The 24,766-nt window shown below is 36.9% G+C and overlaps 1 protein-coding gene across 2 annotated transcripts in view; it reads right to left on the reverse strand.

The window, feature by feature from the left end:
* Positions 1-24,766, reverse strand: part of LOC150097553 (uncharacterized) — a 93,505-nt gene that overhangs the window by 53,530 nt on the left and 15,209 nt on the right. For both annotated transcript variants that reach the window (XM_090407157.1, XM_090407156.1), the window contains exon 2: positions 14,069-14,119. In XM_090407157.1, the coding sequence (XP_090263283.1) occupies positions 14,069-14,119 (51 nt within the window). The remainder of the gene's footprint in view (positions 1-14,068; positions 14,120-24,766) is intronic.

Raw genomic sequence — 24,766 nt, forward strand, 5'->3', positions numbered from 1 at the left:
GACCAGCAAGTCTCATTAGTTGCAATGAGTGAGATAAAAATACAAAATATTTATGACACAAAGCATGCTAGAATAGGATTTACATAAATAAAACTGACAATTAAGCTTATGATAAAAACTGATTTTTTTTAAATCATCAACTAAAAATTCTCACACATCATGGACAAGCAGATGAGTACATATGTCAAGCTCGATATAAAGATAATGGGCAAAGGAATGAAGTTCAAAGAGGCACAGCTATGATAAAGATATTTTGTGATGCTAGGTTAAGGACATTGCAAAGTAAAGAAATAATAAGATGGTTGTACCACAGCAAATCCTTGATGAGACCACATAAGAATAATTATGTGCAAATTCTGGTTTCCACTATGAAGGAAATTCTAGATAGGGTCCAGAGACAAGGCAATATCAGAATTCTAGAATGTAGCTGGAAGATGAGGAGTTTAATGATAGGTGCAGATGCAGTTTAATTCAGATGTTTAAGTTGATGAAAGAATTTCACTGATGTTCAAGAATAGAGAGAAAGACCATCCTTGGAAGTTGTATATAACTATGGAAAAGCAATGGAGTGACGAAACAGATTTTTTTTTTTAATGCAACTCCCAGCCCATGAAATGTTATAAACCTTTAGTACTAAAGGCTAAAGGGATTTTTGTTTATGATTTTTATTCATTTTTTAAAATGATAATCCTGAAATCATGCTCTAGAGGTAAATGCAGGACCTTTTCAAATTACTTCAGGGCTTCCAATAAACAGCATGGCAGTTTCCCACCAGGCAACGAAATCTGTCTTCCACCTAAAGGTATTCACAAATATCCACGCCTATAGTTGGATGGTAGAGGGAGTACTCAGGGGCATCCCTGGAAGGATATAGTTAGAAAGCATGAGGTTCGGGTTCTTCTCATGGTGCAAAATGAGCTATCATTGGATGCTGAGATTGCATATATCTTGGGATGTGTAAGTGTTATGAGGTATAGATGGAATCCTCTCTGGAGGAGTCTGCATAATAATAATTTGCACACACTGAAATAAGCTCATATTAGTGACACTTATTTAATGGCTTAGGAACAGCAGAAGCTTTATTCTATCACTAGGGTAGTATGTGGGAGGAAGGAAGAGAAATAAGAATAGAGTACTAGTCAGGGGTGCATTTTCCTGAGTAAAAAACAAATAGCAAAGGAATGCTGTTCCCATCCAGCCAGCAAAACTACTAAGAAGGGAAGAAAAAAAAAAAACTGCAAGATTCATCTGCTGAATTTTTTAAGCTGAAGCTAAAATTATTATTATTATATGGGCATCTCCAGAGAATCAGGGATTCACTGAGGGTGGGCTCTTCCCCATAAGCAGCAAAATTTCCCTTTACAGTCAATTCTCACTATAGAAACTTGCAGGGACTACAGGAATAGTTTGTTTTAGTGCACGGTTCACCACAATGAATTCTTTTATTACTTATGGGTTATTGACCAAGACATTTCAATAGATTTAATAGCAGTGTTTGCTAAAGTGAGAGTCAACTGTATCTATACTACAAGATTCTCCTAAACTTGTTTTTTTTTTTTTTCCTATGTTTTTTCTATCATGTATCCTCTCCACACCTCCTAACTTGGAAGATATTCCTAGTCTGTTCTCACATGTAAAATTATACAGGTCAGATATTATCATGGTTATCCAGTGCTGAATTACATTAAATGTTACCTCATCTTCATGGAATCCAGGCAACCACATCTGACCACAATAGTTTAAATGTGGTTTATTAAAGCCTCGTACAGCGGGAGAATAACTTCCTATAAGTTAGCATTCTCTTCAACACTCCAGTTATACGATGTGATGACTTACCCACTTAGTGATGTGACCTCTGAACTTCAACTCACACTGCTACTGAACTAACACTCCTTATTATATTCCCATACAAATTCTGTACCAATGTCCATTATCACTTGATCCACTTTTGTATTATCACAACATACAGGGTGTTCGGGATAAATTTGACATATTTATAATTAATTATATTTTTCCGTAAGTTACATGTATTAACACACACTTCTCTTCATTTAAAAGTTTGGACCCTTCTTCATTCATATACAAGATGTCAGAAAGGATGGATAGCTGGAACCCACCTGAATCATGGAAGAGAATAACTTGTATCATGATGATTCGTGCCCGCCATCAAAATAAGGATATTACGACTGCTGCCCAATGCTCCCTGAATACAGTAAAAATAATCAGGCATGAACTAGAGACTTGCAATGGTGACTACGAGGATGTAGCAAGAAGAAAGATCCCTAGCAGACGATCTGATTGCGTTCGTACAGCAGAATTCCTCGCAAATCTGCAGGAACAGGTGTTGAAGAACCCTGGCATTGGAATTCGGGCTTTGTTCGTGGAGTTGCTAACTGTAGTCAAGCCCTGGATAACAAGGGTAGCCAATGGTAGGCCGTATGTATGGCAGCAGGATTCGGCCCCTTGCCACACCTCTGGGAAAAGTCAAAAATGGTTGTCTGAAAATTTCTACGACTTCACCAGTCCAAATGTTTGGCCTCCAAACTCCCCAGACCTTAACCCCATGGATTATTTTGTATGGGGCGCAGTTGAAAAAGACACCAATCGCAATTCCAGTAATACAAAAGCCCAGTTAATGGATAAAATTAAAACAGTTTTTGCGGCCCTTCCCAGGGAGACTGTAGCATCAGCTTGTTCGAGGTTCCGAAGCAGAATTGAAGCTGTGATCGATGCTAATGGTGGTTATTTTGAGTAAATCTTGTTGATAGTATTGTAATTAACTCTGCCTGTAATGTTTTTTTGTCAATTCATTAAATTTAATAGATACAAAGAAGATTTTCTTTTTCCTTACGAAACTGTCAAATTTATCTCGAACACCCTGTATAACTGGATGTTTTCCTCCAAACTATCTCTCTCCCCAATGTCATTAATATACAAGTTAAACCCCCACTTCCCTCTAATCATGTACAAATGTGGGCAGCTGTTGGTCAACTTCCATATACCATTCATCTCCAGACCACAGCAGAATCTCTGGTCTGGAGATGAATATCATATCCTTTAATACCTTTCTCCTTTGGAACAGTCTTCCAATACCATTTTTCCAAATGCATAAAACCTCCAACTCTTCAAGAAACACAGATTCCTTTCTTCTCTCTGATCAGTGGCCCACCCACAGTATCGTCATGCTATAAGTCCTGAGATCTTTCGTGTATGTGTGGAATAAAGTTAAATATTCTATTGGAACAACAGCTTATTAGCTTTACTCTATACAAAATCTATCAGGTGATTCAAAATAATGCACAAACACAAAGAAAGTAATCTTTATTTCTGTAACTTAATACACATTAATTATTTAATGTATGCAAATTAGCATTTAAGAGATACAATGTTATTTCTTTCTAGCCATCATTCAGAGAAAAGAAAAGTTCTACGTCTTAACCTGTAAATACCTGAACAATACCTGGATTATTATTTATTTATTTAATAATTTACAATTGATACCAGCAGGCAAACCCTAATATCAGGTATGTCCACCTTTGCCTATGATTACCTCCTGCACCCTTTGAGAGAGGCTTTCCACCAATGCATGGCACACATCAAGTGGAATTTGTCTCCATTCCTCCATCAAAGCAGTACTGAGTTCAGCAACAGATTGAGGACATGCTGCTCTGCACCTCAATCACTGCTCCAATTCATCCCACAGGTGTTTGATGGAGTTGAGGTCAAGACTCTGTGCAGGCCAGGACAGTCATTTAACACCCATCTCTTCATACCATTCCATAACAGCTACAGCTTTATGGCATTGTCGTCTTGATAACATGGGTCCGTTCCATAAAACTCCACAGTGTAGGCAAGACCTGATTATCCAGAATATCAAGGTACTGAGCTCCCTTCATTGAACCACAGACAACAACGACCAATGGCCCCACTCCAAACCAGCTGAATGCAACCCACATCATTACTCCTCCTCCTCCAAACTACTGTGGGTACAACACACTGTGGTAACAAGCATTCACCAGGCTGCCTCCATACCCTGTCATCAGACCAGAAACAGGTGAACTTTGATTCATTGCTCCAGAGTACAGTTTTCCACTGGTCAATTGTCCAGTTCACACGTTCTTTGCACCAGGCCAAACAAGTCACTTTGTTCATTGTTATGATGTTTGGCTTGTGTGCTACTGCTCTTCCATGGAACTTCAGTAAATGGAGTTCTTTTCGTACAGTATTAGTGCTCACCAAGGTGTTATTGGCACTCTGGAATTCATCACAGATAGTCTGTGCCAATTGTAGCCGGTTTTGCATGGTACTAGTTTTAACATCCTCCTATTCCTGTCAGTCATTTTCAGCAGCTGTCCTAGGTGTTTTCTGCACTAGTGATAAAGAACGTCTCCATTTGTTGATCACACTGTCAACCACTGATTTTGGATACTTCAGTTGGGCAGCAAAAGTATGTATGGACGTGCCTTTGGATAATATATAGAATACAGAATTCCAGGCATTGACTGGATCACGAATCTGCACAAAAAGATTCAGAATAAGGCTCATAACAAGAGTTTCCAAGGTAGGACAACAATATACAAACCCCACATTACCTGAAATAACATGCAGCGTAGTCTTCAGTGGTGCAAACAACATGTTCAGTGGGATGTGAAAGCTTCAAAAGCTATGTTATGGAGCTACTAATCATGCTACACCATTTATCAAGCAGATGGACGGGCACAAATGTAGCAGATGGACGGGCACAAATGTAGCAGATGCCTGGTGAATGTCTCTTATAAGAGTGTGTAACCCCAACTACGAAATTCAAAGGTGGAAGTGTGATGGTATGAGCCTGTTTTTTCTGGTTTGGCCTGGGACCTGTTTGTGGTGACACTGAACTCTGAAAGGAATCAGAACATCTTGAATAATGCAATGCTTCCTATTTTGTGGCGTTTCTATGGAACTGACCGCTGTCTCTTTCAGCAAAACTGAAAGCAAGACTTTTCAGCAACACTGTGTCAAAAAGTTGCTGCTGTAACTGCCTGGTTTGTGGACATGAACATCACTACACTTGACTGTCTTACAGGCCCTGACCTCAACTCTATTGAATATCTGTGGAATGAACTGGAGTGTCAGGTGAAGTCAAGGGATGCCCCCCCCCCCATCAAGGACATCATTACATGCCTACAGGAAGAATGATCCAAAATTCCCATTGATAACTATCACACACTTGTGGAAAGTATGCCACACAGGACTGCTGCAGTCACTGCAGTGAAAGGGTCCTACATCTTATTAAGGCGGGTGCCATGACTGTTTGTTCCTCTCACTATGGTGTCTGTTCACTTCTTTTCAAGCAGTGTGTATATACTAAACACTAGACTTCATAGAAAGATTGTACTAAATGGAATCAAAAATGATGACAATTAACTGGAGCATTAAAAATAGCAAAATGGTTTTTATCTATGCTTAATAATAGTTTCATCGGAGATGTTAAGAAGGTAGAAAAAACATGAATGAGGCTGAAGTTCACAAAAACAGCTGAAATAAAAAGAAAACCCATTGTTTTCTGACCTCAGCAGTTAAACTGGAAATGATTCAGATACAGAAATATTTTAGGAAAATGTGGAGAAAAGTTCAAATCTAACAGCAGTGGTAAATTTTTGCTGTGGATTATTAATTACTGGATTACAGATTTATAATCTAGAATAAGCAATACAAATATTATTGTAATGAGAGATAAGAGTGTAATGGAAATGAAAGTTGCATAAAAGTGAATGGAGAAAGGATGTGATATCTTTACAGCACTGAGAGAGGAAAAAAAAAGAAAGTAAGATGGGGAGAGAGTGAATTCACACTCATTCTAGGCATATATCAGTGTGAATGAATGAGGAAGTTGTGGAGGAATGAATAAGTGGAGATGATGCATTTAATACAAATCTAAATGAACTAAATCAGCAGGGATTAATTTAATGAAACAGATGTTAAAAGAGTAAAGTTTGAAAAATAAGAGGAAATGCAAAGTGACACTGTTTAACTAGAGGAGAAATTAGTTCTGAAAGGATTAAAAGTTTGAAATGAATGCAATGAAGCCATAGGCATTGCTCATTTCTGCTCACAAATACTCCCACACCACACACATACAAAAGAATGATTCTCATCAAAAGCAGCAAGAATCTGAAAACTTGACATATGGGATATGTTTCTTACAAATTACTTTTGGTTATTCAATGGTATTAACTCATAATAACTAATATTTAAGGAATTGACAGCGTATACTGGAAATATAGATTAAATAAACTTTAATATACACTTTCCGATATTTCGGCGAACGTTACGTTGCCATCTTCTTGGGAACTTACTAAAAAGACACGTGCACACAAGTACTAATACAACAAATGAGACTGAGGCTAGGACGCTAGCGTTTTCCTAAAGTCCTGATGGTGCCCCCTGGTGGGCTATATTGGTAGTTCTTGGCCTTTGGGCTGAAGTTCTTTTGATAAAAGTTTCCCAAATTTGGGGCAGTTTCATGCATCCAAATTTGTTGAGGTTTGGCATGTTCCTAAGGGCCGAGGCTGATTCCATGAATAGTCTTTCATACTTGAACTTGCTGCGGTGTATTACTGTGGCTTTCTTCCATCTTATTCTGTGGCGAGTATCCAGAGCGTGGTCTGCAAGCCCAGAGTGGCTGTACTGGTGAAATCGGATGTAATCCTTGTGTTCTGAGATTCTGATATTTGCTGTCCTGCCTGTTTGGCCAAAGTAGGACAGTTTACAGCTGCAAGGGACCTGGTATACACCAGGTAGGTCTAGGGGAAGTGGTTGGTCTTTGGTGGAGCGGATAAGGGATGCCAGTTTTCTATGTGGTCTGTAACAAGTGGTCAAGTCATGTTTTTTTAAGATTTTATTGATTTTTTCTGAGGTGCCTCTGATGTAGGGAATAGTGATGGATTTAGAGTAATCTTTTTTGTGAGGGGGAGGGGGTGGTGGGTTGTGGATAACTGGGTTAAGTATTTTTTGGATTTTTTGGAGGGGGTAGCCGTTGGCTGAGAAAGTGTCACGGATGTGATTTAGTTCAGTGGTTAGGGCTTGATTATTAGAACAGATTATTTTTGCCCTGTTGAATAATGTTTTAATAACTCCATATTGTTGTGAGGGGGGGGGGTGGGATTGTTGGTGAATGTATCTGCCTGTATGGGTGGGTTTTCTATAAACTGAGAAAACCAAGGTTCCATCAGGTTGGCGGGTGACTAGTGTGTCTAGGAAGGGGAGGTTATTGTTTTCCTCTTTTTCCAGGGTGAATTTGATTCTAGGGTGTTGGTTGTTCAAGTGTGTTAGGAAGGAGAGGAGTGAATCCGGGCCATGTGGCCAAATAGCGAAAACATCATCAACATAGCGAAGCCATATGGTAGGTTTTTGTGGGGCTGAGTTTAAGGCTTTCTCTTCAAACATCTCCATGAAGAAGTTGGCCAAGGGTGGGGAAAGTGGTGAACCCATGGCTGTCCCCTCTATCTGTTTGTAGAATTTTTCCTGCCAAACGAAATAGCCTGAGTTCATTGTAAACTGAAATAGGGCTGAGATATCGGGAGGAAATTTAGCTTGGATTAGCTCTAAGGTTTCTTTGAGAGGGACATTCGTGAATAGGGAGGAGACATCAAAACTGACCATTATGTCATTGTGTTGGAGTGTAAGGTTTCCTATACTGGCTTTGAAGTGGGCTGAGTTTTTTTATGTGTGATGGTGTATTGCCAGTATAGTGTGAGAGCGCTTTGGCTAAATGCTTGGCTAGTTTGTAAGTGGGGGAATCAATGCCATCCACTATGGGACGTAATGGCACATTTTCTTTGTGTATTTTTGGGAGCCCATATATGCGGGGGGGTCTAGAGTTATAGGGTTTTAGTCTGTTAGTAATCTCCACAGGCCAAGAAGTGACCTTCTTAAGGAGCCTATGGAGTTTTCTAATTTGTGAGTTGGTGGGATTGTAATTAATGGGGAGGTAAGTGGAACGATCTAATAATAAAGCTTTGAGCTTACCTGTGTAATCTTTAAGATTAAGTACCACAGTGGCGTTTCCCTTATCCGCTTTGGTGATCACTATATTTTTGTTTCTTTTCAATTCTTGTAGTGCCTTGTATTCACTACTGGATATGTTGGATTTTGGAGGTTTTGCTTTGTTGAGAACACAGGCTACATCCAATCTGATATCGTTGGCGATGTGGTTGGGCAGTTGGCGAATCCCGCGTTCAATTTGAATCATTAATTCCTCGGCCGGTAATTTCCTAGGAGCAATGGCGAAGTTGTGACCACGTGACAGAGCGTGGAGTGCTTCTGGCTTTAAGGTAGCTGACGATAGGTTAACCACAGTGTTGGTTTGTAGTTTGGGCGCCGAGTTCTTTGTTAATTTATCAAACTTGTTGATATGTCGGCTTCGTACTCGTTCAAATTCTTTTTTAGCTGCTGTACACGAGATGTCATGTAGTACCGACCAAAGCTCGTGATTCAGCGTATGTGAAAGCTCGTTTTCCAGCGTTGTTATAGCGATGTGTATATCGGCTAGGGAACCGCGTGTAGTGGTAATTTGCTCCCGAAGTAATGCCTGGCTAGCGCGGTTGTAAATACGGAGAGCTTTCTGTGAGATGAAGCGGTGTTTGAATTTAACACAGTTCGGGATGACATGATTATCCCGGCAGCGTTTTAGGAATGCCAGACGGTTAAGTTGTCTGGATAATTTCAGCCTCAGTTTGCCGTAATGGCGGGCCTTGCGTGCGAAGAGATCTCCGTGGATGATCATTATTCTTGTTGAGAGGCTTATACGCTGGTTAGACATAATAACTAATATTTAAGGAATTGACAGCGTATACTGGAAATATAGATTAAATAAACTTTAATATACACTTTCCGATATTTCGGCGAACGTTACGTTGCCATCTTCTTGGGAACTTACTAAAAAGACACGTGCACACAAGTACTAATACAACAAATGAGACTGAGGCTAGGACGCTAGCGTTTTCCTAAAGTCCTGATGGTGCCCCCTGGTGGGCTATATTGGTAGTTCTTGGCCTTTGGGCTGAAGTTCTTTTGATAAAAGTTTCCCAAATTTGGGGCAGTTTCATGCATCCAAATTTGTTGAGGTTTGGCATGTTCCTAAGGGCCGAGGCTGATTCCATGAATAGTCTTTCATACTTGAACTTGCTGCGGTGTATTACTGTGGCTTTCTTCCATCTTATTCTGTGGCGAGTATCCAGAGCGTGGTCTGCAAGCCCAGAGTGGCTGTACTGATAACATTCATAATATCAAAATAAATGCAATTTATTAAGCTTCTCATATGTCTGGATTTCAAACTAGTATCTTAGGAGTCCCCCGCTCAAAAAACTTAGCACTGAACAAAAGTACCAACAATGAAGTAACTGTAATGGTCAAAATAATTAATGTCTTCCTATCATAGCAACCTCTAGAATGAAAAATAGGAAAACAGAAAGGTAACAGATAATCAGCAGAATAATAGATAATTATGTTCTTGTGGTAGTGTAATACCAACAAATAATTATAATGAATAACTGCCAATGTCTAAACCTTTCTACACATCTCAAGATATCTTATAAATGTCAAATAAAACTGCTGTGAGTTGTTGTTATAATGTATCAGTTTTGTGGTTACAGAAAAATTAAGAATGCAACATCAACTGGTGAATTTAAGAGAATAAGATTTTGAAACTGGCTCCTAGAAATGCAAAAATTGTGAAATCTCTCATTACATTTTTAATCACAATCAAATTCTTTATTCTGATTTCAAAGTAGAAAATACCAGGTCACTCAAATCAAGTTTCTTGTCATTTTTATGAAACAAGATTCTCCATGATTCAATTAAAACAGTCCTTCAGCATTTTGAAAATACATTAAATCCAAATACCATTCAGCCAGATATGATGATCTTGTTCTAAGCTAGGTGTGTCTAAGCCCTGGTTTAGAACAAGGGGCCATGTGTGGCCCTCGACTGTTAGTAATGCAGCCCCATAAGATCTTAAACTTTTAACATTATTATGTGATGTGAAAAATATACGGTCTTTCTTTCCATTTTGATACAGGAATTTGTGAATAGGTTTCAAGATTTCAGAAAAAATTATCAATTTTTTTTTGTATATTTGCGACTCCATCTTCAGCTGACATAAATGCATTACCTTTGAATTTTCAAATGGGATGTATAGAGTTGCAATCAGATATTCAACTCAAAGAAAAATTTGATCACATCTCTTTGCTAGATTTTTATAAGATCTATCTTCCCAGAGAAAAATATCCTTTGCTTCACAATCACGCTTCTTTATTCATGTCATCGCTTTTTGGTAGTACGTACATTTGTGAATTATTTTCAATATGAAGCATACGAAGAGCCAAATATCTCACTAGTTTTGTGTTTATGCTGCCCTCTTTTTTTTTTTTAATGTTATAATAAAATATTTTAAAAAATAAAAATAAAGGAAGTTTTGTTACTTATATACATTAATTATATTAAACATTTTATAATTCTCGTGGAAAGGCTTAGACGTTGGTTATGCATTTTTTACTAAATGATTTAAGGAAATTACAACGTCAACTAGGATATACATTAAAATAAATTTTAATATACTTCAATATTTTGGCGACATTACGTTGCCATTTTCAAGAAACTTAAGAACAAGACACGTGCACGCAGGCACAACAAACAGTAAGTGAGGAAGAAGCAGGAAGCTATTATTTCTCCTAAACCTGATGGTGCCCCCTAGCAAGCAATGTTGGTATTCTTGGGCTGAAGATCTTCTAATGTAGGTTTCCCAAATTTGAGGCAGTCTGATGTAGCCAAATTTATTGAGGTTGGGATTGTTTCTTAGGGCTGAAGCTGATTCCATGAAAAGCCTTTCATATTTGTATTTACTACGGTGTATTATCGTGGCTTTCTTCCACCATATTCTATGGCAGGTATCCAGCGCATGGTCAGCAAGACCAGAGTGGCTGTATTGGTGAAACTGGATGTAGTCCTTGTGTTCTGAAATTCTGATATTTGCTGTCCTGCCTGTTTGGCCAAAGTAGAACAGCTTACAGCTGCAAGGGACCTGGTATACACCAGGTAGGTCTGGGAGGGGGAGGTTGGTCTTTAGTAGAACGGATAAGGGATGCCAATTTTTTATATGGTCTGTAACAAGAAGTTAAGTCATGTTTTTTTAGGATTTTTGTAATTTTTTCCGAGGTACGATGGATATAGGGTATGGTGATAGATTTAGAGTAATCCTTGTTGTGAAGGGGGGGGGGTTACTGGTTTCAATGTTTTTTTGGATTTTTTTGGGGGGAAGGGGGCTTTAGCTGAAAAAGTGTTCAGAATGTGGTTTAGTTCTGTGGTTAGGGCATTGTCATTTGAACCACGCCGCTAACGATATTAGACTGGATGTGGCTTGTGTTCTGATCAAAGCTAAACCACCAAAAGCCAACATGCCCAGTAAGGAAATTAAATCTCTACTAGAATTAAAGAAAAACAAGAAAATAATAATCACCAAAGCTGATAAAGGGAACACCAGTATTGCTTAACCAAAAGGATTACACAGGTAAGCTGAAAGCTCTATTCTTAGATCAGGCTACTTACCTCCCTATCGAGAACAATCCCACCAACTCACAAATTAGAAAACTCCACAGGCTCCTTAAGAAGGTCACTTCTTGGCCTGTGGAAATCACTAACAAATTAAAACCATTTAACTCCATACCCCCCCCCTATTTATGGACTCGCAAAAATACATAAGGAAAATGTGCCATTACGTCCCATAGTGGATGGCAATGATCCTCCCACATACAAACTAGCTAAACATTTGGCCAAAGCTCTCTCACACTATATTGGCAACACACTTTCACACATAAAAAACTCAGCCCACTTCAAAGCCAGCATAGAAAACCTTATACTCAAATACACAGACATAATGGTTAGTTTTGATGTCTCCTCCTTATTCACAAATGTCCCACTCAAAGAATCTTTAGAGCTAATCCAAGCTAAATTTCCTCCCAATATCACAGCCCTATTTCAGTTCATGATGAACTCGGGCTATTTTGTTTGGCAAGGAAAATTCTACAAACAAATAGAGGGGACAGCCATGGGTTCTCCATTCTCCCCACCCTTGGCCAACTTTTATATGGAGACTTTTGAAGAGAAAGCCTTAAACTCTGCCCCACAAAAACCAACCATTTGGCTTCGCTATGTTGATGATGTGTTCGATATTTTGCCACATGGCTCCAATGCACTCCTCTCCTTCCTAACACACTTAAACAACCAACACCCCAGAATCAAATTCACCCTGGAAGAAGAAAAAAACAACTGCCTTCCTTTTTTAGACACACTAGTCACCTGCCAGCCTGATGGAACCTTGGTTTTCTCAGTCAATAGAAAACCCACCCATACAGGCAGATACATTCACCAACAATCCTACCATCCCTCCTCACAATAATATGGAGTCATTAAGACCCTACACAACAGGGCTAAACTTATCTGTTCAAATGACAATGCCCTAACCACAGAACTAAACCACATTCTCAACACTTTCTCAGCCAATGGCCACCCCCACCAAAAAAAAATCTAAAAAAATATTGAAACCAGTAAACCACAACCCCCCCCCCCCTTCACAACAAGGATTACTCTAAATCTATCACCATACCCTATATCCGTCGTACCTCGGAAAAAATTACAAAAATCCTAAAAAAACATGACTTAACTTCTTGTTACAGACCATATAAAAAATTGGCATCCCTTATCCACTCTACTAAAGACCAACCTCCCCCTCCTAGACCTACCTGGTGTATACCAGGTCCCTTGCAGCTGTAAGCTGTTCTACTTTGGCCAAACAGGCAGGACAGCAAATATCAGAATTTCAGAACACAAGGACTACATCCAGTTTCACCAATACAGCCACTCTGGTCTTGCTGACCATGCGCTGGATACCTGCCATAGAATATGGTGGAAGAAAGCCACGATAATACACCGTAGTAAATACAAATATGAAAGACTTTTCATGGAATCAGCTTCAGCCCTAAGAAACAATCCAAACCTCAACAAATTTGGCTACATCAGACTGCCTCAAATTTGGGAAACCTACATCAGAAGACCTTCAGCCCAATCACCCAAGAATACCAACATTGCCCACTAGGGGGCACCATCAGGTTTAGGAGAAATAATAGCTTCCTACTTCTTCCTCACTTACTGTTTGTTGTGCCTGCATGCACGTGTCTTGTTCTTAAGTTTCTTGAAAATGGCAACGTGATGTTGCCGAAATATTGAAGTATATTAAAATTTATTTTAATGTATATCCTAGTTGACGTAATTTCCCTTAAATTATTTAGTAAAAAATACATTTTATATGTGGCCCAAGATAATTTCTCTTCACTCAATGTGGCCTAGGCAAGCCAAAGGTTGGACACCCATGTTCTAAACTATGAAGTCGTCATACTGAAGATGAATGACTGAAAATTTTTCAAGTTATCTTTCTTTTTACACTGACCCCACTATGAATAGTTGCAAACCTATCATAAATTTAGTACAAGATTTTAAAAAATGAAAAAAGTTTCAGGTTTAGACTAATTGAGAAACCTTCTAAGAGACTAAACATGGAACTTTCTTCAAGCCACTTTAAATCTCTGATAAGCAGAGTGGCAGTCTCACACCATACAGCTGAAATTCATTCAACCACAAAAACATTTTCACAAATATCCCATGTCAATGACTAGGATGGGGCTGAAATCTAGCGTCTGTAGTTTGAAGGGCAGGTTGACCACCTTTACCTGCTGGTTAGGTTGGTTCACATTCACTATCACTTAACAAAACCTATGATGATGAACTAGAAACTTGAAATATCCAAATGTTATACATATTTATGGTTTTACTTTGTTCAGATTAATAGTCAAATTGAATACAGGGTTTTCTCAATTATCTAGTAGCAATGGAAAACCAATTTGGCCTTTTCAGCTTAATATATAATTACAAAGTACCATCCCAGCAGTCAGTTGTGGCAGTTAATAACAAACAAAATTTTAAAAATCTTTTGTCTGTACATTTATTTAGAACATATATAGTTATATTGACTTACCTGTGGCCCATCAATAAAGAACATACCATTATCAAATAAGTTTGCTTCATTCTATCAAGGAATATAATAATTAAAAAGAAAGCATTATTTAGAGAAATATGGAAAAATAAAGTTATCAAAGAACAATATAATTTCATTATTACTAAAAATCTTAGGGTACCAGTATAGATCAATCTCCAAAGCACAGTTGGGTGGATAACATGGATCTTCTTTTGTAATTTGTATGGGTATCACATAAAAAAAAATTTGGAAAAATTTCAACTTTTTTTTTTATGTGATACCCATCCACAAAGACTTTTTTTTTTTCCCTAAACCAATAGTACATTAACACCATAGGTGGGTTAAGATTTTTGTTTTCTTTTCCTACTTTTAATTCTATATACACAGTGTGCCCATTAAGTAATGAGACAACAATTACTATATCAAAACAAAGAACAATATTTTGAATTACCAATTACATGAATTCAAAATACATACATACATAGCTCATGGCAAAAACATGATGTAAAAAAAGAGAATCATGATGTCATTATATATTAACAGAATTGGAGAATTTAAAATATTTTAAGTTAAAACTTTGAAGGAAAAACAGATCTAATCCAAGAAGTTGGGAAATTAAAATAATAGTTAAAAGTAAAAGTCTTAATATGTTATAATAAGGAAAGGAAACATATATCATTATAAATTCAGATCTAAGTTCGTAATCCAGATAACAGCTTCAGGAGCCGCTTGTAAAAAGTCATTCCAGTCATTCTGATAAGCACGGAAGATGCATTCTGTTACAATATATTGCATAGTCTGTCGTGAAGCACCACAGTCACATTCTGGAGATGTTTGTCTGTTCCAATTATAGAGAGTATCTCCACATAGGCCATGATTTGTCTGAATTCTATTTAGTACCATCCATGTTTAGCGAGGTAGATCTGATCCTGTGATGATTTGATCACCTTTAAAGATGTTATGCAAATGTTCTTTTGCATTTTCCTTCCATGTTTCTTCCCACTTTTCAAAATAATCTCCCTCCAACTCCACACAACATTTACATCTATTGTACAGGAATTCGAAGGCATGGTGGAAGTCCTGAACAGGAACCTCCTTCAATGTCCAGGTAACGCTGTATTGGATGTCCTCAATTTTGCTCAAGCGCTCCCCTTTCAAGGCACGCTTCATCTTTGGGAAGAGGAAAAAGTTTGCAAGAGCCAAATCTGGTGAAAGGGTGGAGGGATGTTCAATCACACAGATCAACTTCGAAGCCAGAAACCGCTTTACAGGAAGCACAGGTGCGTTGTTGTTGTTGTGCAAAAGAAATGAATTAGTTTTGTGGAATAGTTCTTTCCTGACACATCGCATGCAGGCACACAGACCTTGCATTATTCCTAAATAATACTGACCATTCACTGTGGTGCGCTCAGGAATGGTGTATAATTCCAACAGCATTGAAAAAAACAATACCCACTGTCTTGAAACATGATTTCTATAATCTGACTTTCTTCTGCTGGGGAGAAAATGTTGCATATCATTCCATGCTCTGGCATTTCATATCTGTATCAAACTGAAAACGCTAACTTTTATCACCAGTGATAATTCTTTGCAACACATCATGATCAACTGATGGATGAAATTTTGACAACATGCAACCTAGTGCTCTCACTCTCTGTTAACATGTCATGTGTGGCACAAACTGCGAACAAATCCTCTCTTGTGCAAATCTCTTTCTAAGATTAATCTAGCCATTTTCTTACCAACACTAAGCTGTACAGTAAGTAGCCAAGTGGTTATTCGCCTGTCAAGCAACAATTTCCCCAGCTTTCACCACATTTTCATTTGAATTCCTCCAGGGATTCCCTCCCCTCTTTAAACATTGAAAACCAGCAGAACATCTGTGCATGGCTCAGAGTCATTGCTATAAACTTTTTTTTTTAGGTGTTGGTACACTTCTGTAGCAGTTTTTCCTAATTTACAGTAAAATTTTATCATAACTCTTTGCTCCATAACACACTTCTGACATGCTCCACTCACACACTCTTCCTTCAACGGTTGACACAAAAAAACTGCTGCATTGCCCGATTGAAAAGTTGCACCTGCAATTACAACACACCCTAGCAGTTAAAACTATAAACACATTTGTTACTTTTATTCAAATTGCTGCCCTGTAAAATATCAATCTCATTACTTAATGGGCACACTGTGTATATATTTTTTTGTAGTTTGGTTTATTTTTTACATCGCCAAGAATGGAATTTGTCAACCACCACAGGCCTTCAATTAGTGGGGCAGTGGCCTCACACCAGGCAATGAACTTCATCTCCCATCTACAGCCCATGGTGGGATTTGAACCTGAAGCATGCTGGTTGAAGAGCAAATACAATAACCACTTGACCACCCAGGCTGTAGCAATTTTTTTTTTTTTTTTTTTTATGTATGTGACTCCCACTAAAGGTAGTCTGTAGTGCAATAGTACCATGAACGGACTAAGGATATTTTTTATTTCTTTAAATTAATTTTATAATTTTTTGTATTTTTAACGACTTTTTTTTAACAGTCCGGACACAATGCTCTAGAGACCAAACATGGAATTTTTTTCATGCCACTTCAGACCTCCAACATATTAATTCAGTGGTGGTTTCACACTGGATGATGAAATTCACCTTCCACCTAAGACAATTGCAAACATCCATTCCCAGAGTGGGATCTGAACCCACAGCTTGCTGGTTGGAGAGCAGATATGCTAAACACTCAGAATAAATTTTCTGAGTGTTTAAAAATAGATTCATTTAGAATTATAATTTTTTTTTAAACTGAAGGTGAGTTAACCGGTCTAATACAGACAAAACAGGGTTTTCCCTCTTAGGTAACTTGGGTTTCAATCCATAGACAGATCAACTGTTAACAGGGATATCTATAACATCAGAGCATAGAAGTTGAATTGGACACTAAAACATAACAAATGGGATTGGGAGATGCAATAAACAGTAGCAATTATCTAAAAGATATAAAAACATGTTAAGATGATGGAAAGGGATTTCTTTAGGATAAATGCCTGACTATGAAAGTGCATAGTTTCTTTTTTTCTTTATATATCAAGCTGCTATCACCAAACTTACAATGTGTGTGTGTGTGTGTGTGTGTGTGTGTGTGTGTGTGTGTGTGTGTGTGTGTGTGTGTGTGTGTGTGTGTGTGTGTGCGCGCGCGCGCGCATGCATACATACACATATGCACTTGCATGTGGACAAGGAGGAAAAAAAACTAGCAATCCTTGGATCAGCAGAGATGAGGTGGACAGTCAGGAGAGATAAAAGGTGGAAGAATCACATGTACTTTTAAAAAGTACATAACATGTACTTATTAAAAGAGAAGCATTATTAGGACACAAACCAGTAAAGGAAAGTGATCATGGCAAGGATTGCAACATAGTGGTCTGGGTCTATTCACTTACTTCATCAAGTACTGAATAAGAAACATTCTATAGAAATAAAAATATGTTGTCATAGAAATAATTCTATGACAACTTAGATCTTGGAATTAGTGCAAAGAGAGATATACTGATATGAAGAGGAAAAAGAATGCTTGAATTTGCCATGAAGCATGACATGATAATTTGCAATACAAATTTGCAGCAAAAAGATTGCAGAAATGGGGATTACCTGATGGAAGAATGAGGATCCTGCTAGACATGATACTTGTAAGTAGGAAATGGACCAAAGTTTTGCAGCGTTGAACATTTCAATGTGCAGACATGGACTCAGATCACAGCTTAGCAATTGCCAATATCAAGTTGAAACTCAAATGACAAGAGAAGACAGAGTCTTGAAGTCAAAGAGATATAATAATGACAGTGAGCAAGGAATTCACAGGGGAAAGAAATGTGCATGAAAATGTTTGAGAAAGGATTTAAATCTATTACAGAAAAAGAACTGACGTAGCTAGAGCTTTTGCTGTCCAGGGTAGTACCTGAGTTTGCAAGCCTTCTCAATACAACTATACTACAAAAATACTACAAAAAAAGTCAAAAAAGACATATTAGGGAAATATATTAAAACACTGTTTATTTTTGAAGTAAACCTTTAATTCCAACATTCTACAATGTTATTTTTCTTGTTTTTCTGTTAGCAAAATTGATGACATTGTCGAAGTCTATTTCATCACTCAGTTGCTGTTCTATAGATAGTACGACAAGATTTCTTAAATGCAAAGTATTCATTGTAGATCTTAGGTAATTCTTAATCTTAATTTAGAAAAACTCCTTTCACAACTAGCAACACTAACAGCAATTGTGAGGAAAATTCGCAGTAGTATTACAATAATTGGAAGTGAGTTCTCGAGACTGTATTTTAGAATAAACTGCAAAAGTTCAAGGGGACCATCCTTCCACATCTGTTTCATCTTATGTAGCAGAAACAGAAATAAAACTCGGAAGTCTTTTTCTCTCAACGAGGAACTCTTCCTTATTAATGTCATTGTGATCATGATTTAGTTGTCATTCGGATTTATCATTCAAAAGATTCGATGGAGTAAAGAGGCATATTTTTCATCAAGAACATGAAGCTGTTGAAATCTCTTGGTGATTTCTTGGATCACTCTGTCCAAAAAGCATTTCTCTCCTCAACTCAGTTTCGTATGATAATTCAGCATCTAGTGATTCTTCACCTGCCATCAGTTTCTTCTTTCTACGCTGACAATCCATGACTATTCCCACATCATCACAAATTTCTTTGGCGTAAGTCACTGAATTGCTAACTAATTCATCACTATTTTCAGTTAAAAATGCTTTTAAAGCGCTAAGTTTTATGTTACATTGTTGTATATTCAATCCTTTGGTTTGGAGGTAGACCTGTGTATCATTAATTTCTAGAAGGAGATTCCCACAGGCCAAGAAAGCACAGGAAGGAAAACAATTGTAACACAACAAGCAACATGCCAGCATCTGACCTGGTAACTCTATTTTCTTCTTCACCAGTTAAATGTTCTGCAGCACATAAGATCTTTGAATTTTTTTTTTTTTTTTTTTTTTTTTTTTTTTTTTTTTTTTTACAAAACTCACAGCATCTCCTTGTGCACTCCACTGAGTTTCTACTACACACTTGACACTTTGACAGTGACTGAAGTCAGAATATTCCAGCGATGGGTTGAGGAAGAAAAAAAATGTGAATACTCCACAGTTCCAAATAAGGTAACAGAATTCACAGCAACAGAAGCTGCATGAACACCCGCCAAATTCAGCGAGTGATTTGTGCATGCAACAAATTCTGCTTTTCCATTAATTTCCTTGATGCATTTCTGAATGCCAGTATGTTGACCAGCCATCACAGCAGCATTATCATATGCTTGTTCTCTACAATTTTGAATATCAAGGCAGTTGTACCTTTTGTTTCAATGAAATCAAGAAATGATTCCACAACCTTCACTTTATTTCCATCGATCATAACATAGCATAAACCTTGGCTCATTTCAATCTTATGAGAAATATCAGAGGTGCTGTCGAATATCACTGCAAAATACTTTGCTTCTTTTACTTGCTTGATAACTTTTTCCTTACTTTTTCTCCCAAAATTTCTATAAACTTTTTCTGAATAGTAGGCAACATATAGGATTTAGCAAATGTTTTTCCCAGCTTGATTCTTAGAATATGTTCATGTAGCACATATTTCGCCAACAAACAAACTAATTCCAAAAAATTTCCTCTATTTCCCGTTGATTCAGGCTCATCATCAGTCTCGTAAGAAATTCCTTCTCGGTGACCCTGTAAAGCCAAATTTTGTTTAGCTAGTAATTTAATGATATCCAACAATCTTGAAAGTATCGCCCTCCACTTCTTCACTTCGTTTTCAACTTGTTCCTTTTTATCAATTATTGCACTACATCGGACTCTAATTTCCAACTCCTTCCATTCTGTGAAAGATCAAACATGGGCCACACTAGATTCATGGTCAAATATTTTGGGATTAAGTTTTCACCACATGTTGAATCCATTTGCAGAATCAAAATATGAATGCCTTCTGTCTGCAAATAGTCTGCAACAAAAGCAGTAAAGAGCTTTCTTGGAAGGAGAATACACCAACCACTACCTCAACATTTTTTTGTTATTTGGCAGAGTTTGAAAAAACCACTCACATGTAAGTTTTCTGTTTCGTCCTTTGATTGACGCACCCTCAAAAATCACTTCACCAAAATCAGAATCTGGATGTTGAACCACAGACACACCTTGATGTACCAGTAAGATCTGTGTGTCATCGTTAATCTTACTTGCCCAAAGACCAACATCTTTTAAGCCAACAGCTGGAATTTTTTTGTTCATTACACTGCTTATCATTTGTTGAAGTTGAAGAATCACTTGACTTCGATGATGGTTTGAATTCGGCAATTGCTTCAGCAACAGCAGTAGTAGTCTCGCGACCGAGGTATTTCAGTAGTGCACCTTCATTCTTTTTTTAATTCTTCCTCCTTAGCTTTTCTTTTTTCTAAAAGCTGCACCACTTTCTTTTATTCACTTCATCTTAAGTAAGACTGAAAGAATAATAAGAAAGAGAAATATATTCATAACTAATAAATAAAGAATAAATTAAATAAATAAGGAATAACAGGGATAAATAAATCCCTTTTAAAATGTTAATTTGTGTAGTCTGCACACCTAAAAAACTGTGATACTCTTACCTCACCTCAGAAAAATAAAGAAGAATAATGTAAAATCTCAAAAAATATTATACGTATTTAACAAGATAAAATTATAACAATCTGAGGCTTAGTCACTGCGACTTCGGTGACTAAGCCCCAGTGGTCAGACTGGCAGTTGTTTTTGCCGCAGTTCCCTAATCGTTGTAAACACCCAAACGCGTGGCAGATTTGTTTAAATCTAGACTCTAGACCAGGGTGGGCAAATTTTTTTAGTGTGCGTGCCAAAATCGCCAAATCTTTGATGCAAAATTTTCTCATGTGCCAACCGAAATTTTGGGGAACATATTATTTGGTGTCTTAAGTATTTGGAAGACCTTTTCAAATAATCATAAATCACACTAGAATGATAAAATCAAAGAATATTGTAAGAGTGGTTATTGAAAGTCATGTAAGGTTGAATGAATGTAAATATTAGTGACAGAATTTTTACTTTAAAAGTCCTTCTAGCCTGTTGATAGCGTGAATATTTTTTATTTGCATTTAAGTGCAATTCTAGCTGCCTTATAAAGCCACACAATTTAAAGATGCAATTATTAACATCAGCAAAAGAGTAAACAATAATTCTGATTTTTATTTTATTTTTTATAAAGATCAATCAGACATAAGTTTTTTCAAGTTTTTCCAATATATTGCAGTGCATATCTCAATCATTTTACTTGACTAAAGCACAATAAAAGAAAAGAAAATTAAAGATATAATTTTATTAATTCTTAATCCCTTACGAGTAATACAAAAATTACAGATAAAATAAATTGTTATTTTACCTGTATAATATATTAAACAGAAGTTAACCTTTATCATTTTTAGCAGAAAACATCAAATCAAAACTAGAGAAAGAAAAATACTGGACATTTTATTTATTTAGCATCAATGAGACTTTTGCTGCTGCATCACTAATTATTATTATTATTCCTGACACCTCCAAGGAGTCCGAAGACTCATCGCAAGAGGACACCTACTGTTATACAACTGTCTCAACCACTACACTGATCCACTACCATGAATCATCTCCATCCATGCATCTACTGCCCACCTCCACCACTACAACTAGTATTTTTTGTCAGTAAATTGCATGTGTTCTGAAGGGCTGATTTGTCTGTATGCAGGATGAAAAACCCCGAGTTTCCGGGAGAAAAACCTTGCTACCTCTGTATGAGATCAGCTAACTCACCTTCGATTGAAAATCGTCCACATAAAGATAATTTATATCAGTTTTATATTTTGTAACCTTTATGCATGTGCTACTAGTTTCATCTGTAAGGCTACTCCTGTTATGAGACTTAACAAAATTCATCATTGAGAACAATGATTCACAAGAATATGTGGATGCAAAAATGGATAATAATGCTGTTGCAAGGGTTTTTAAACATACAAAAATTTCGAGAATAGCATTCCAAGTTCTGAGTATCTCTTTTTCTGCACTTCTCTCTGTTACTCCTGTCTCTAATCGCTCCATTTCAATATTTTCCAAATCAACTCTGAGGTCAACAAATTTCTGCCTCCAAATTGAGATACTTTGAAAATCAATCAACTGCATTTCAAAATCATCCATATTTATCTGCAAAAACATCTGTTTTTGTGCCCTGTAGTTTGAGGTTCAAGTCATTTAAATGTTCGCAAAAATATGCAAAAAACATCAGTTTACAAACCCACACGATGCCATACATTTCTTTATTAGACATTTGTTGATTAATCAAAAAGAGATTTATCTCATCCAGGCATTCAATAAATCATTTCTGAACAAGACCTCGACTAAGACAATGAACATTGTTGTACATTATCAGTCCTTGTACACCGAATCCACCTCATTCAATAGATTCTGAAATTGTCATTTATTCAAGACACATGCAGAAATGTAATTAACAACCTTGGTTACTGTTTGCATCACTTCTTGAAGTTCCTTCAGGCCAGCTTTTGCACATAAATTCTCCTCATGTAGGATACAATGAAAACCTATCAGTGGATGACCAACATATTTTGCAAACAGATTTACAAATCCTGTTTCCTTACCGATCATGCTGGGTGCACCATCTGTTATGACGGATACCACTTTTGAAATATCAATTTGCCAAATAGATAATTCGTTCATAACTACTTTACATATTTCAACCCCACTGGTACACTCAGGTAGTGTTACAAGGTTAATCATCTCTTCGCATACTTCGTCATCCCTACAAAATCAAGCAAAGATTGCCAGCCTAGGTGATGATGTAATGCCTGTGCTCTCTCATCAACACAAATAGAAAAGAACTTACATGAAGCCAAATCTTTAGTTAATTGTTCTGCTGTATTCCTTTCCAACTTAAGTATTCTATCCTTAATTGTTTTTTTACTCACAAACAATTCTTTAATGTGCTGAAAACTTTTTACCTTTTCTGAAAGACTGTCAAAAAAGGAAAGGAGGAAATTCTAGCCATGCTTCTTTAATATACTCCCCATCACTGAGTGGTTTTCCATGTTGGGCAATAACTTTTGAAACCTCAAAACTAGCAGCACTAAGTTGAAACTAGGCCTACCTGAAATAATTTCATCAAAGTATCAGACTTTTTTTTGTCTTGCTGAGTTCATGAGAAATTAATTCTCTTTGTTCTTGCTCACTTTTATTACTTAATTTCTTATGAACAGTTTCAAAATGTCTCTTTACAGAAGAAGTTCTACAAACAACTGATTCGGAACATAAAATGCATAATGCTTTATTATCTTTCTTAATCGTGACAAATTTTTCAGTCTAGTATTCGTTAAATTTTCTAATATCCTTTTCATTTGAATGTCTATGTTTCTTTGCTGGTGGTTGTGACATTCTGCTCAATCTGTAAAGAGCAGGAAACAAATAAATAAATATATAAGAAAGCAATTAAATAATTGCTTTCTTCATACAGCTTTTAACTTTAATGAAAATCGGATTATGGGGTGTAAAAATGTGGACAAAGACATATAGACACTGACAAATATTATAATTTGGACTCAGAAAATCTCATCATAATCACTCTCTGCATATACCAACCAAGTTTAAGCAAACTTGGTTGGCATATTTAAAAATTTAAAAATTACTACAATTATAAGCCGATCTACACACATGCAAATGAAAGAGAAGGGTATGCATGCAATCTAATCAAGTGCAGATAACACTCCATAATCCTGAATATTGATGATACATTTCACAAAGCTTTAAAAATAACTTACCCTCGCATATAACTCACACCCCTGAATTTTGCTTTATGATTATTATTATTTGACACCTCCAGGAAGTCCAAAGACTTATCGAGGAAGAGTGTGCCAACAGCATCGAACAATTGGTCCCCTTCCAACTACTAATTGCGCAATTGAAAAGTTTTGCGTATATCTCACACAGGAAAAAAAAAAGTTTAAACATATTCACATCAGGGCAATAGTAACTCACTTCCCATGGTAAACCACGCTCTCCCCAGTAGCCAATAGTGACTGCAGATGCAAGTAAAACAAATCATTTTATCGTATCACTGAATAAGGTACAGAGACATTTGCAGTCTGTGTAATATATTTCTCAATAAATAGTGCAATTAGAGACAACTCGGATAAAAATGGCACTAACTAATGAATCACATGTCCCCCTTCCCACAGAAACTACGCTATTTAGTCTCAAGCAAAACCATATGTTGCACCGGCAAACATGGTATCTAACTAAAAACTGGATGTGTGGGAGTCTTTCTCCCCCAGCTCAAACACAAAGCAGTAATAAAATTCAACGATGTTAAAATTCGTAAATGTGTTAAAACTAAGAAACATATAGTGAATCTTATGGTAGTTTCAGATATTGAATTCAGTTGAAGAGAATTAGCATTTCAATTCAAAAATTGTCGGCTTGCTTTTATCTTTGAGTCGCGCGAACTTTTGTTAATATCGCACCAATCACATGCACGTCTTCATAGCTGCTCTATCTTTACTGACCTAGTACTATAGCTGTCTGTTTTGCGTTCTACTTTCAATGACTAATGAGAAGTGCTTTCACTTCTCATTAGTCATTTGTGAAGGATTGTTCATTAATTA

This window comes from Typopeltis vanoorti, chromosome 17, assembly GCF_054136105.1.
Source record: "Typopeltis vanoorti isolate ZY-2024b chromosome 17, IOZ_Tvanoo_1.0, whole genome shotgun sequence".
Classification (NCBI taxonomy): Eukaryota; Metazoa; Arthropoda; class Arachnida; order Uropygi; family Thelyphonidae; genus Typopeltis; species Typopeltis vanoorti.